This window comes from Excalfactoria chinensis, chromosome 4 (assembly GCF_039878825.1).
Source record: "Excalfactoria chinensis isolate bCotChi1 chromosome 4, bCotChi1.hap2, whole genome shotgun sequence".
In the NCBI taxonomy this organism is placed as follows: Eukaryota; Metazoa; Chordata; class Aves; order Galliformes; family Phasianidae; genus Excalfactoria; species Excalfactoria chinensis.
Genome location: NC_092828.1, coordinates 45,553,985 through 45,568,141, shown reverse-complemented (window position 1 = coordinate 45,568,141; position 14,157 = coordinate 45,553,985). Strand labels below are relative to the sequence as shown.

The 14,157-nt window shown below is 35.1% G+C and overlaps 1 protein-coding gene across 1 annotated transcript; it reads left to right on the top strand.

The window, feature by feature from the left end:
* Positions 1 to 14: 14 nt before the first annotated feature.
* On the top strand, positions 15 to 14,025 carry CEP44 (centrosomal protein 44). Its single transcript, XM_072335255.1, has 11 exons — positions 15 to 150; positions 1,929 to 2,064; positions 2,664 to 2,811; positions 3,352 to 3,498; positions 4,333 to 4,440; positions 5,859 to 6,041; positions 6,403 to 6,612; positions 9,597 to 9,666; positions 11,580 to 11,707; positions 11,956 to 11,993; positions 12,803 to 14,025. The coding sequence occupies exons 2-11, from the start codon at positions 1,976 to 1,978 to the stop codon at positions 12,858 to 12,860; spliced, it is 1,179 nt and encodes a 392-aa protein (XP_072191356.1). The 5' UTR covers positions 15 to 150; positions 1,929 to 1,975; the 3' UTR covers positions 12,861 to 14,025.
* Positions 14,026 to 14,157: the final 132 nt, after the last annotated feature.

The window sequence follows — 14,157 nt, the reverse complement described above, 5'->3', positions numbered from 1 at the left end:
CTCCTGCTAGGCAGGTTTGACGTTCGCTGTTGTTGCTGGAAGTGGCGTCACCGCGGAGGGACGCGCTGGAAGCGGAAGCGGCCGTTGTGCCGCGGGGCGGCAGATTCGGACTGCGGAGGCGGGCGGCTCCGGCCACGAGAGGCGTCGCAGGTGAGTGCCGGGGCCTCTCGGAGCAGGGTTGGACCGCACGGCTGCTCGGGTGTTGTGGGGGAGACCTGACCTCGGGGCGGGAGGGGGGCAGCAGGACGCAGCCTGCCGGCACCTCGGACTCCGGCCCGTGCCCGCTGCTGGGAGAAGATGGCAAAGTTGTGCATCCTGGGAGCATATCTTCATGTGCATACTACCTACTAGGCGATACTTCTTTGCTGCTTGGACTAATGGGCTACTAAGTGTTTGTTGACATGGAAAGGAATTCTACGAAGATGATGACCGAAGGACCTGTTCTGGCACCTGGTCTTGTTGAACTTCCTCCCACTGGTCTCAGTGATCCAGCCTGTCCAGATCCCTCTGTAGGGCCTTCCTGCCCCAAGGCAGATCGGTGCTTCTGGACAACACTGCAAACTTACTGAAGGTGTGCCCAGTGCCCTCATCCAAATCATCAGTAAAGATATTAGATGGGACAGGCCCCAGACCCTGGGGAACACCTCAAGATTGAATGCCAGCTAGATTTAACTCCATTCACAACCACTTTTTGGGCCCAAGCCCCTAGCAAGGCCGTAACCCAGCAAAGACTACAATTTCCAATTATGGCAGTTATTCAGAAGCAGATCTCAAGGATGTGAGAAATTCTCTGAAGAAGCATTATTTCCATAACTCTGAATATTGTGTCTAAGATGCTTTTGTTGGTGGTTATGTTGTTTCCTCTCCCCCCCCCTCCCCACCCCTTTCCTCTCAAACATTTCAAAGTTGCTGAGCTTGGCAATTTGCTGATAGCCTTTCTCAGACTGTAGCGGTCTGTTTGGAAGGCTAAGATGTAGGCTTTGTTTTCAGTTGTGATTTGAAAGCTTGGCTGTTATCCAGTCTATGCTTTTAAAGTTTTTTGTTGTAGAAGAACTAATATTGTTTGCTTATAAACATGTGCTCACAAGATACAGCAAACAGTGCTCGTGGAGTGTCTGTGAATATAATGTGTTTTTGAAGGAGTATCAGCCTAATGTGTTTCTTTTTATTTACTTTTCCAATGACTTTTTTTTTTTTTACTCAGTCTTCTCCTCCACTTGAGAATTTATTAATCAATTTGGCCAGAAAATATCACTAAAAGTACGAGTTACCTGTACCACTTTTTGCCCTTGACAAAGCTGATTTGGATGATGATGATATCATGCATGATGATTTTCTTCTGTTGTCTTTTCTTTCTTTCTTTCTTTCTTACAAGATAACTCTGCAGAGAGAGGGCACCATTTCGTAGTTTATACTATGTCATTAAGTGAGTCTCCTGTGAATGATAAACTAAAAAGCAGGATTTTGACTTGTGTGTTATGATGTAGAGATTAAAACTGGACCTTTTGACCATAGTGCCAATAAACTTAAACCTGCCTTGAAGGACCTAGGCTGCTGAGTTTGTTGCACCACTTCTGCTTGAACAACTTTAGGTTGATTTAGTGGATTGTTTAATGGAGAAGCATGTTCTCATTTGAGATAATGAAGAAGCTCATTCCATCCTTTTTGATTTAGCAGCCCTAAATTCTTCATTTGCATTCAGATCTCTGTCTTTAAAGGTCTTTGATAGTTGATGGGATTAGGCGTTTCTACTCAGTCCTGATATGGGTGATATGAGGGAAATAACAGATATTAATTAGTACTGAACCCTAGCTCTATGCTGTTTTGTAGCATCAGAAATAGTAGCCTCTAGAAAAGAGAAATTTCAGTGATAACGATGTATATTGTAATTTTAATGTGTACTTTTTTACTTATTTTTTCTTGAGCAGACAATATTAAAATTTCCTCATAATCTGAAAGAGCAGTGTTTGGAAGAATGACAACAGGAGACCTAAAAGGAAGTTTAAGGAAAATAGAACAAGGACTTCGCATGATAAATTACCCAAGAGATGTGGATTATACAGTGTAAGAAATAGTGTCAATAAATTTCTGCTAATACATGATGACAGCAAGATGTGTAAGCAAGATACTGGCTTTGCATCCAGTGATGAGTAAGCAGAGAGGGTATGTCTGTATGAAGTTGCAGTTTGATACACATGGTATGAAAGATGAAATAATGCACTTTTGCTAGTCTGAGCAATTTTTTTTCCCCTTGATTAATCTCTCTTTGTTTCTTTCTAAGTGCCCACAACACTTTCTTCATTAAATTTCATCGTGTAAAGATGGAGCAAGGTGATTAACATAGAACTTTTGGGCTTTAGACCTGACCATGTTGGGATCATATGGGGAGTCACAAAAAGCGTTGTTTCAGGCATTTTATAGATAGCAGTAAATGCTGCTGAATGAGATATGCATAGAAATGTGCTTGCAATCAAGAGAACCTGAGAGAAAACTTGAAAATGAAGGAGAAACAATATAATTCAGGTGCAAATTGCTTGCTATATTATGGAGATATAATTTGAGAGTAACATGTATGCTATATTAACCTTCCATGTTAACTGTCTGTAGTTGTGCAAGGTCTTTTATTTTCTTTTGCTATGTAAAGTAATTTTCTTTCTTAATAGGCTAGTGAAGGGTGATCCAGCTGCGTTTTTACCCATAATTAGCTATTCCTTTACATCCTTCTCAACTTACATAGCAGAACTTCTGGTGAAATGTGATGTGGAACTTACGGCAAAGAGTGACTTGCGCTTTATTGAAGCTATTTATAAGGTATCTGTCTTCATGTTCTTTTTTGTGTATGACCTTGTAAAAGAACCTAGTGAGAGTGAAATCTTTTGTCTGTAAGAACTGTCATTTGGTTAATGTTTAAGATCAGTAGTCACCAAGGATGTGGAAAGTCCTTAGCTTCCTAATTTTCAGGAAAATTAAAGAAATTTCATTTTTTAGGACAGTAACAGAATCGGTAATGCATTTTCTTTACATATTAGGTTTGAGGAATACTGAAATATTTGTTGAACAAGTTATGTGGTCAGAAGTAGACACAGAGAAATTGTAACCAGCAGAAGAAAAAAGTCACAGCAACTTTCAGTAATTATAATAGAAACACAACTAAGAAATTAATTTAACGTGATATTTTAAAATAATTTTAGGTTTAAACTCCAATTTGTAACAGTTTATAAGTTAAAATCTAATTTAATGCTTTGAACTGAATAGGTGCAGAATGAAAGACTGCAGAAAAATAAGAACCTGAGCATGTCATTTCCATGATAATTTTTTACAGTGATTTTCAAAGCAAACTTTTTTTTCCAGCTTCTTCGAGATCAATTTCACTATAAACCAATCCTAACAAAAGAGCAGTTTCTTCAGTTTGGTTTTGCAGAAAGAAAAATGCAGATTGTTTGTGACATTATCAACTGTGTGGTGAAAAAACATAAGGAATTAAGTAACCTGAATAAGGTACTGATCAAATGGTAACTTCGTGGTGAGGAATGTTATTCTTGATGTGTTTTTGGTCCTCTAGGTAGAAGGTAAAGATCAGTTTATCTTTATCAAAATTTGAGGAAAATTAGTATAAAGTTGCATTCTGAGATTCCTGAATGCTGTTGAGTATATAAAAGACACAAGCTGCCAGTGTGTTGTAGTATAAACAAAATAAAATTACTAGAACAAAGATCATTTAAGTACTTTATATCTTAATGGATAAGTGGACTTTTCTGTTTCTTAGCACAGCAAGTGTTTGTGTAACTCAAGACATTACAGGTGTCTACCAGAATCCTCTGAAACATTAAAGTTCTGGTAACATTTAATTTAAATATGAACTTGTATTTGTGTTTTGTTAGTATACATTTTAAGTCTGAGTTAAAATGCTGACTGCTTAAAGACATTATTTTAATTTAAAAATAGTCTTCATATTTCATTTAAGTTTATAAAATCTTCAGGACTTTTCTTTGCTTTATTTCTAATTGTGCTTCTGAAAGTGACATACTTCTATCCTATTTGACATTCAACCTTGCATGTTCAGTATTTGTGATCAACTTTCATTCAGCTTTGCGTAGGTGTTAAGAATATGTATTTGTTTTGAGATCTGTTTTCTCTGTTGATTTAGGATATAATTTTTTTATATTATTATTTTAAGACAGTGTTGTATTTCAGAGACTTAAACGCATTTATGTGTGTATGGTGCAGTTTTCTTGCCTGCCAGCAGTGGTTGGAAGTGGTGTCTTCTTTCCCTCTGAGAAAAATGTTTCCATATTAGAATGACTTTTTTTTCTCCTCCTCTTTATTTTTAAGGTTAAGTCGCAAGCAAGGAAGAAATTCAGACCTTCAAAACGTGAAATATTGTCAAATTGTGGTAATGTTCTTGTTGATCTCAGTGGCAGCACTCTGAATTCCAAACAGGTATGAAATGGGTTTTTATGTTGTGTGTCTAAAAGGCAGTCTCACTTGTAGCAAGTCACACTCTTTCTGGAATACGTGCTTTCATGTAGGTTTTAACAGTTGATCATGCTTGATGTTTTTTTTTCACAATGTGGTTGATGGAGATAATGGCTGTTACAGAAACTATCACTTCTTTTTTTACTGAGTTGTTGATGGAATCTTGGTGATAATGATCTAATACTGTTGAATTATACCTGAGAAAAAGGAGGAACAATAATCAAGATTCAATTGGATAAATACTGTACATCTTTTTTGAGATGGAATTGTATTGGGCTGGACATTATGCTGTCTTGAAAGCTACATTTAAAATGCTTCTTGTTTTTTTTTTTTTTGCTGGAATCTGTTTAACAAAGATTTCATAATGTATCATTCCTTTTGGCTTCAGTTTTCTGAGAGTAATATTTGAGCTGATATATATAATGTTACTGTGTCCTGTGGAGGAGACAGCTTTCCCCATTTTTTTTCTGGTTAAAGTAAAATCCTACAAAACTTTCTTTAGGACTAAGCTCAGTAAATCTTGATGATTTCTAATTAGGTGAATGCTGCCCTTAGCAGTGAGGAAAACTTCAAAGAGAAAGCATCTGAAATGCCAGAGTAGTGGAATTAAATGGGAGTATATGTGAGTGTATTAACAATTCCCTTGAAGATAAGAATTTCAGTGTCACTTTAGAACACGTAGTGTCTTAACACTTGCAGTTTACTGCACAGTCCACTACTAATTGTAGGTTCTTGATCATTAGACAACGTATTTTGGTTTGTGAAAGGTAGTGCTTGTGAGACTTGCTCTGTCTGGAGAGAAAGGCAGAATTTGTCTTTTGTTGCCTCTGAGGGATATATTGAAAGGAAGGAAAACATTGGTAACCTGCAGTACTTCAGAAGTAGTCAAAGAAAAGAGACTTCCATGTTTCTTTTTCAAGCTTGTTTTTTATCTGAAAGGTTGAGTGGTGATGTCGTCATTGGAGTGATCCATGTGTATGTTATTACATAGGAAACTAGAGAGTTCTAATCCACACTTTGAAATGTAACAACCTTAGACAATATTTTTGGCATTTGTTTTTGTTTTTTTCTTTGTTTTTTAACAAGAGAGGTGATTAATGGTCTCATCACTGTTTATAGATGGGAATCAGTGTATTCAGTAAATATAGTAATTTGTGTATATATTTATTTTACAGATCTTCCATGTCTATATGACTTGCCTTTTAAAAAAATTCAAACTGCCTGTTGTGGCTTTCTATGCTTTGCAGCCTGTCGGGATAAACTTCAATTTTAACAATTAAATACTAGAATGATAGATGGTTTGTACCAGTTATCTGTCCAATGCATGTGAATATTCTTGTACTGAGAAACATCACTGGGTTTTCACTTTTATTTTTTTAAAGCGTGCTCAAAAGATGCCTCTTGTAGAACGACACTTAGGAGATGAAGTTAGTGATGACCTTCCTCTTGCACCTATTAATCCAACACCCCTTAATCCACCATCCCTTCCAGCAGAGGGAGGTAATGCAGAAGAATTGTACTTAGATGATGATGATGATGATGTTGAAGAAGTTAAATGTGAACAAGTAAGAATATATAAATTAAATACGCATTAGATATTTAATGCATTCCTAACTTTTTTTTTTTTTTTTACAGGACCTTTCTTATGGGATGATGTTTTAAAAGAATAGCTGGATTCTCTTTAAATATAACTAGTATACATATATATATTCAGTGGTTGAAAAAGTCAAATTGTACTGATCTTTCAAGTGCCAGTTCTGTTAACAGATCCTGTAAAAGCTTAGTTTGGTGAATAATCAGTTTATAGCAATTCTGAAAGATAATTTTCTAATGTAGCATAATGTGCTTACTTAAAATTGAGGAAAATTGCATTTAATTTCATTGATCTATGCCAAGTTAGAGAATGTGTTTTATCCATGTTTTCAGGTCATAGAAGGTAATTCTCAGATGGAGTTCCTACAGAGTCAACTTGCTGATTGCCAGGAAAAGCTTCATAAGCTAGACTGGATGGAAGATAAGCTACGTGTTTTAGAAGAGAGGCTGAAAGGGAAGGTGATTATAGATGAGAAGGACTGGAATAATTTGTTGAGCAGAGTTTTGCTTCTTGAAACAGAGCTGTTGCTTCAGTCCAAAAAGGTATATTAACCTCAAATTTATTTCTATAATAAAAGCAGATACAGCTATTAGAATACTAACTTTTAGTGTTTCTCAGCTATTACTAGGTGCTGTAAGCTTGTTTCTGTTTTTCCTACCTCTTGATGTATGCTTTCCACTATTCTTAGTAGGCTGATCTTAATGCCAGTGTTATTTGAGGATATGTTTTTTTCACTTAATTGCTACATTCTGTTGCTTTCTAATATTCTGTACCAACTTCTCCTTTGGAAACTGTTTTCAGCAGGTGTAGTTCAGTATATTTTCATAAGTAGTGACTGTGTGATTTTTATATGACAGTGAGCCTGTTGAGATAACTTTCACAGACTTAAAATTATGCTGTCCTTGAAAGTTTATCGTATCTGGAGAATTTCATTGTAATGGGGACACACTTAAGGGTTCCATGTCCATGTTATTTTGGATCTCTCATTCTGGGCTGCATATTTCAGTAGTCTGGGGCGATACTTCTGCCATTGATAAAGCTGAACTTCCTTTTTAGTTGTCCAGACTGATCTTTAATCAGATACATTTATTCCCTTTGGAAGATTAAGACTTCATTGTATCTCACCATAGTTCTATGTGCATGCACAGTGAAAAATAGAGGATTAACGGAGAAACTGATTCTTACTTTAATCATGTGCTTGCTTTATGATTATCTTCTAAATATCTAACTTAATTGATGGCTTTTCTCATTTTTGCTTGCACTTACCTGCCTTGTCTGTGATATTAGTTGTATTTTTAAGTGCATGAAGGTATTGCAATCGTGATACAAAGCTCTGTATTTGTCAGAGATTTATCAAGTATTTATTTTCATACTGCTGAAAGACCTTTGCTAAGTAAGTGTCATTTAATTTCATATCTGACTGCGTGTTTGTATGACGTCAGTTTTGTGATCATATGCTTAATTTCAAAACGTGTTTGCATGTGTATCCAAAGGATGCTGTTAGATTCTTTCCAGAAGTTGGAAACCCTTTTGAAAGGTGTGGGGTTTCTGTTTGTTTTTTTTTTCTTCCCCGTACTTGTAAGAATGTTGAATTAACTCATAACCTGGAGCTTAGAATGTCTGAAAATTTAAAAATATCACTAGTACTTGTATAAAAATACTTGTTTTTTTACCTAATCGCTATTCTTGATGGTTTACTAGTTAGGATGAGTTTTGAAATGGGCAAATTTTCAGACTGATCATGGGATTGTCCTTCAAAAATAATAGTGATTAACATAAATATATATATATGTGTGTGTATGTATGTATATATATATATATATATATTCAACAGTCTCAGGTAGTAATGGCTTAAGGGATTTAGCATTTGAAATCGATTTCTTGTGCATAAATATCATAATGTAATTATCAGTGGAAGTATGTCCAAGTGAGTCAGCCAATATTATGTTCTTTCTCCTCTGATCAATTTCAAGGGCACTTCAGCTACACTGCCAAACAGATTTGAGTCTTTTCCAAATGCATTTTCTTCAAGAGGTGGTTGCCGCATGTGTGGTGCAGAATGGCTTATAATTCAAACTAGGCTTTTTAAAAAAATTCTGTATATGTTTGGTTTATTACAACTTTGGTAACGTATTTATTGAAGTAGTTCAGAGATCTGGAATAAGATGGAACATTCACTGTGAAAATACTTGACACTAACATCATTAAAAAATCTACTGGAAATGAGTTTATTTCTGCAGTACCTGTTTTTGCAGACAACTTCGAACAGTCATATGTTTGAATTCAGGTTGTGCGTGGCATTGTTAGCCCCTTTTTTTCAAAGCAAAAGAATCTGGGCTTTAGGAAGAGTCTTTAAAACTTTTTTTCTAATAGGCTTCTGCAAACTGCCTGGAAATATTCCTTTGGGCCAGAGAATTGCTGCTGCTTTGTTTTGTTTTTTTTTGAAGTTCCGTCCAAGTTCTTTGCAGATACAGAAGCAATTTAGGGTTACTTCTTTCTTCTTACTTTTAGGTTTTTCAGGGAACGTCTGGCATCTAGCCACCATAGCAGGAACACTCTTAAGATCTGTATTGCAGTGCTGCCACAGAATAGCAGCAGCTGTGCAATTTAGCTCCAGGAAAATCTGAAAGGCTACCAAATCCCTCTCAATGAAAGGAGTGGGGCAATAGCACTCAGTGCAGATGTTTGGCTTTTTGTTTTTTTCTTTTTCTCCCCCTCCCTCCCTTCTCACTCATAATTGCAGTCTTCTTCAGCTTTTTCTCTCACAGCACTTACTATTTCACCCTTATCTACTTACTTGGATATAATCCCCTGTTAAGTGATACAGTTATGTATTCCAGCATATGAAGTTATGAAGTACTGTACTTTTCTTGAAGGGTAAGATTTCAAACATAATAATAGCTTGTTGGTTAATAAAGGCTGGATATTGTTTGTGGCTTTTTTGTTTGTTTGTTTTTAAATTTGAGATAAAGAAATTGCATACATTTCTTAGTGGAACATCAGTTTTGTTTCCTTGTTTATGAACAGTCTCTCTGAAGCTAGATCAAGTGAAACTGAGACCTTTCTAGAAACAGCTATCTCATTTTGGGGTCTGGAGAACTAGCTTTATCTAGCCTTGGCTTCCAAGCATTTAAGTGGGATGAATTTCAGTTCATCTGTAGGACGATTTTTAAGATTAAAATGCTGCATATCTGAATATTAACTGAGTCTGGAAGGTATGCTTTGTTCAAGTTAACAGCAGCCAAAATCAAGATCTAGTTGTTAGTACAGGTCAAGAACGTTATCGCTGTTCGTTCTACTCATACCAAAGTTATAGAAACTATATTTGGACCTGCTTTTGACCTGTTTACTAACAGCAATATTAATAAAGCCTTCATGGAATGCACAGTTATTTGAAAACATGTGTGCAGTGCTGACATAATTGGATTGCTGGACAAAACGTATTCGTGTTTAGTACTTAAGTATAACTGTTCAGCCAGAAGATGTTTTTTATATATGGCTAAAATACAGTAAACTTGTATTTCAGAGAGACTTATCTGCAGAGTTCAACAGTGTAAGTCAAGATGGTACCCCGAGTATAATTCCAGTCTCTCCTGGTGAGTGTTAATGACTTTTTTAATTAAAGTCACATGCTAAGTGCTTCTTGCTGACCTTGATTAAAACACTCTTCTTAAGTGGACAATTGTTTGCAGTTTTAATTTAATACATTACATTAGATAAGAAATGAACCTAATGGAAATTTCATGTTAGTAAATACAGATGCTAAATAAGCTACAGAAATAATTTTTTAACCTTTAATGCAAATATGTAGCATGCTAATTCATTTACAAATAACACATGACCAAAAGTCTCAGATGCTAACTTAAGGCACACAAAATAAATTTGCTGCCACAGTTTATTGTATTAAAAATAGTGGCGTATTTACATTGCTTACTTTCCCAATGGGACTTGGGCAAAACTGTGACAAAAACAAGTTCATAAACTGTGCTGAACGTTCTCTCTAGTTTTTCTCTCTTGAAACAGCAACTATCCAACTAACCTTTTTGCTGAACTCTCTTACTCTCAAGAGCACAGCAAAGTCTTTCTTTAGTCTCCAGATGAATTTTAGAAATATACCAGAGGTAAATGAAACAGCCTTACGTGGGGGAAAAAAGTGAAAAAAATTCCCCAGCCCCATAGTAACTTTTTTTTAATTCTCCCTCAATGGTAGTTTCTTACCCCTTAAGTTTCATCACTCATTAACATGACTTGTCTCCCTGATGGCAGCTATTTTTCCTACCGCTGTTAGTAAGGAGGATATTCTCATTTATTAGGCCTTTTGGTCGAGTGTTGGGATGTTGCATAGGAATTAGACAGGAAATGATAAACCTTCTTTTATCTGAATAATCCACATTCCATGTAAGTTAGGAAGGCCATTTCTTGTTTATGTCAGAGTTTATTTTAAAGTCTCAGAAACTGGATCTTTATGCAGACCTTAAAAAGCTTGCCATGTTTACTTCCTTTGTATGATCAATGATATATTACTGACATTTGAGGACTTCATACTCAGGAAGCGGGATGATGGTCTTTTATAGAGAATTTTCAAACTTTCTTTCTTCTAGAATTCTTTTGACTTTGTTATTCTGGTTTTTCCAAAGTGTGACAAAAGTCACTGTAAATTTATTGATTGTGCAGCCAGTTTTAATTGTCTGTCTAAGGATATACAGTACTCAGAATGTTGTTTTTTGTCATTGTTTTTTTTTTTTTTGCTGGTTTTTTTGTTGTTGTATTACTCTTCAAGAATCTCTGTTGTACTGAAGAAACACTTTTAAATTGATTAGAAATAATTTAATGTATTTGAATTACAAAATAGCTTAGCTGAACATTTTCCAAAGACAGAATCTGGAGATGCTTATATTACTTAAAAGAAGGTCACATGAATGCTTTTTTTATGTAAAAAATTGTTTCTTTTCCCTGACAATGGAATTCTGAATTTAAGAGTACTGGAACCTTCCTAATGTGAAAGGTAGCACCGTTTCTGCTGAATGGAGGCCAAATCAAGTCCAGTGTGAGCAAGGCTAGGCAAAAAGCAAGAACTTAACAGAAATTTTAAGCTATGTGCTGTCTTTATCTTTTCTGCTCCTTAAATGCCAAATTACTTAAAAATATGCTTGAAAAACATCACAGAACTAATAATGTAAACCATCTGAAATTATGCATTTAATAGTAGAGTTTCTTAAGTGTTGGTTTCACTGTACTCGCTTGAAAAAGGTAGCATTCCAAAATGATCTTTTTGGGGTTTGTCTTGTTTGTGTAATACCTAATATACTTCATCTTCTCTTGCCTTAAGAAATGAGAAAACTATTTTGGATCCTAATAAGTAGGGGCTATTTGTTTGGGTTTTTTTTCCTTTCCAAACAATGCATTCACTACTGTTTTTACATACAGTAAATCAAGCTATTTGGTAGCAGACCTTGTAACACAAGAGGAAAAAGGCAAAATTCATGTAAAAATGAGCCTTTCTCCATAGATGCAGAAAAGAAGGAGGAGATGACAGAGTGTCCTCATCAGTTGTCTGGATGCGGTTCACTGTTATTCACGGACTCATCTCCCAAAGCCACGATAATTAATTCTCATGATCTGACAGAGATTTCAAAGGTAATTAAAACTGGCAAATGCTTCATTGTTTTCCTTTCTGATGTCAAGAGAACAAACAAGTAAGCATTAATATTGGTTGTGTATGCTGCTAGTGATAAAACAGGGAAACTGTGTAAACCTGTTCTAGATCTGTCTCTTAAAAAATCCTTTTGCTATGTAAACTGTGCTTAAAGTTGCATTCTCTATGAATTTTTCAGATTGACAGTCCATTTGAAGAGTTCACTAAACTTGTTGCTTTTAAATTGTAGGAGACAACAAGGCAAAGAATGGAAAGGATAAGTAAAATGTAAGTAATGGGAAAGGGCAGCAGGAATTCATTTCCCAGGAGAGAGTTGTACTGGACTAAGACTTAAAGAGAATGTACATACGTGTTCCAAACCTCAAAGGTCTCTACATCAGGTGTGGCATTTCCTTATGACTCCACTGGATAATAAATCCACTTACAGTTCTATATTTGTGGGATGAGTCATTGTTTTGATTTCTAAAAAGCAATAGAAGCATTCTTAATGGTATCAACTAAAGATTAAAGGGTGTTTAGAATTCAACTGACAGGGAATAGCAATATTATTTATCTTCTGATGGGTGTTCCCTTGAATGAGCAACTTTTCTTCCTGAAAAGTAACTAATGTTTTAACTCTGCTGTTTCATTATTTAAGAAAAAGAAAAGCCAATTTCAGCCTAAGCATTCCATTAAGGTGTGTTTAATGCTATTACTGAGAATTCTAAGTAATTTATTTATTTTTTTTTTTTTTGTAAGAAATACTTTCATTACAATTGATTATTGCTAAGGAAACAGCAATATATTTAACTCATTTTATACAAATGCCTGTCCTGAATAAATTATTGCCTTCTTTTGCGATTTAACCTTCCCTAATTTTGCATGGGTTGCTTCTTTCTGTGTGTCTACGTTAAGTTTTTAGGTATTTGATAGACATTTAGTGTGTAAACCAATTGCAGAAAAAGAGGTACATGAGTGGATGCTTAGTTTAACGCTGAATATTAGTACTGTGGATCCATTCAGAGGTAAATAACTGATTTGCCTTTTAGTGTATTTTAATAAGTATATGTGACTATGTAAACAAATTTTATTTTCAGAATTGAAGAAACCTCAGAATTGTTGAAAACCTCAAGTAACACCTCTGAAAAGACCTGAAAGAGCAGTTCTTCAGGCCTGGTTTCTGTAGACGTTTGGATATAAAAATTAATATGTATGTTTGTACAACATTAAATTTTTAATGTATCAAATTTGTAATGGTCACTGTTTTTGTGTTTGAGTAAATATCTTTTAATACATCTGCGTATTTATGATTTTTTTATTTTGAAATTTACCTCACTGACTTTCACTTTGTAAAACTGTTGAAATAGCTTCTCCCTCTCTCTCCTTTTGTGGAGCAAAGTCATCACAGCGGTGTATTTTTGTGTTGACATTTGTTAGCAGTGTGCTAAGTAGTGTTTTTTAAAGTGTGGGCTTGAGGACTGTGGTTTACATTCTCTTGGAAACACTCCAGCTGGTACTTGCATATTGCACCCAAGAGGTTTTATTGCCTACTATCTTACCATTTGTACTGTTGACTGAGTTTTAATGAAAACTTGAATACATGCTTTTAAATACATACTTTTTTTTTTTTAATATAAGGTTTTGTACGCAGCTAGAGAGTGCCAACACATTGACTTCCATTAACACAAACAAAGCTTGAGTCAGTTTGATCAAATGTGCAAGTAAACCCACACTACAAGAGATGTGTTGAATGTTTTAGTACTCTTACCCAACAAGTTTTAAGACTAGCAGCACAGATGGAGACCATCCAGTATACAAAGATGCACAAGGCTTTTATGATATGAAGCTACATTAAAATTTCTCTTTAGCGATGTAAGTAGATGCAAGACTTTCATAAACATATAATCAAACTAAAATGTGTAGAGTATGGCAAGATTTGTTTCTTTGTAAATTAGTGGCATATCATCAGTACTTTTTTGTGCTATTACACCCACTTTAGATAAAAGATTTTGGGAATTTGATTCATGAAATCAATGTGGTTTTGTTTGTTTGTTTTTTGTTTTGTTTTTAAGCAGGGTTTGCAGATGAAGGAAAAAACCCAACTGTTCCATGTTATGCTGTAAAAAGTAATTTGTATCTTAACAGTAATGATTCTTTTTCTATAATTGTACAGAATTACAATTTACATACAAGCAAGTACATAACTTGATCAAACCTGCTGTATAAACTTAATCAAGGATTTTTGGAATTTTGCATTAGAACTTTCCATTTTTATTATGTTTGTTTCTGGAAAATAAAAGAACTTGGAGGGTATGAAGGTATGAACTTGTTCTTCTTTTTGTTTAAAAATAGATCTTGGGAATCAATTCATTAGTTTTACAATAACGTATATACTTTTTTTCTAGGTATATGAAAACACCTTCTAAAATAGGACTGCAGCACCATCTTGTGG

Bases quoted from the DNA above. Each gene is read 5' to 3' on its own strand.
- CEP44 (XM_072335255.1), top strand. From the start codon at position 1,976: ATGACAACAGGAGACCTAAAAGGAAGTTTAAGGAAAATAGAACAAGGA. The intron at 2,812-3,351 runs GTATCTGTCTTC...TTTTTTTTCCAG, and splicing joins TTATTGAAGCTATTTATAAG to CTTCTTCGAGATCAATTTCA. The intron at 11,994-12,802 runs GTAAGTAATGGG...TTTTATTTTCAG, and splicing joins ATGGAAAGGATAAGTAAAAT to AATTGAAGAAACCTCAGAAT.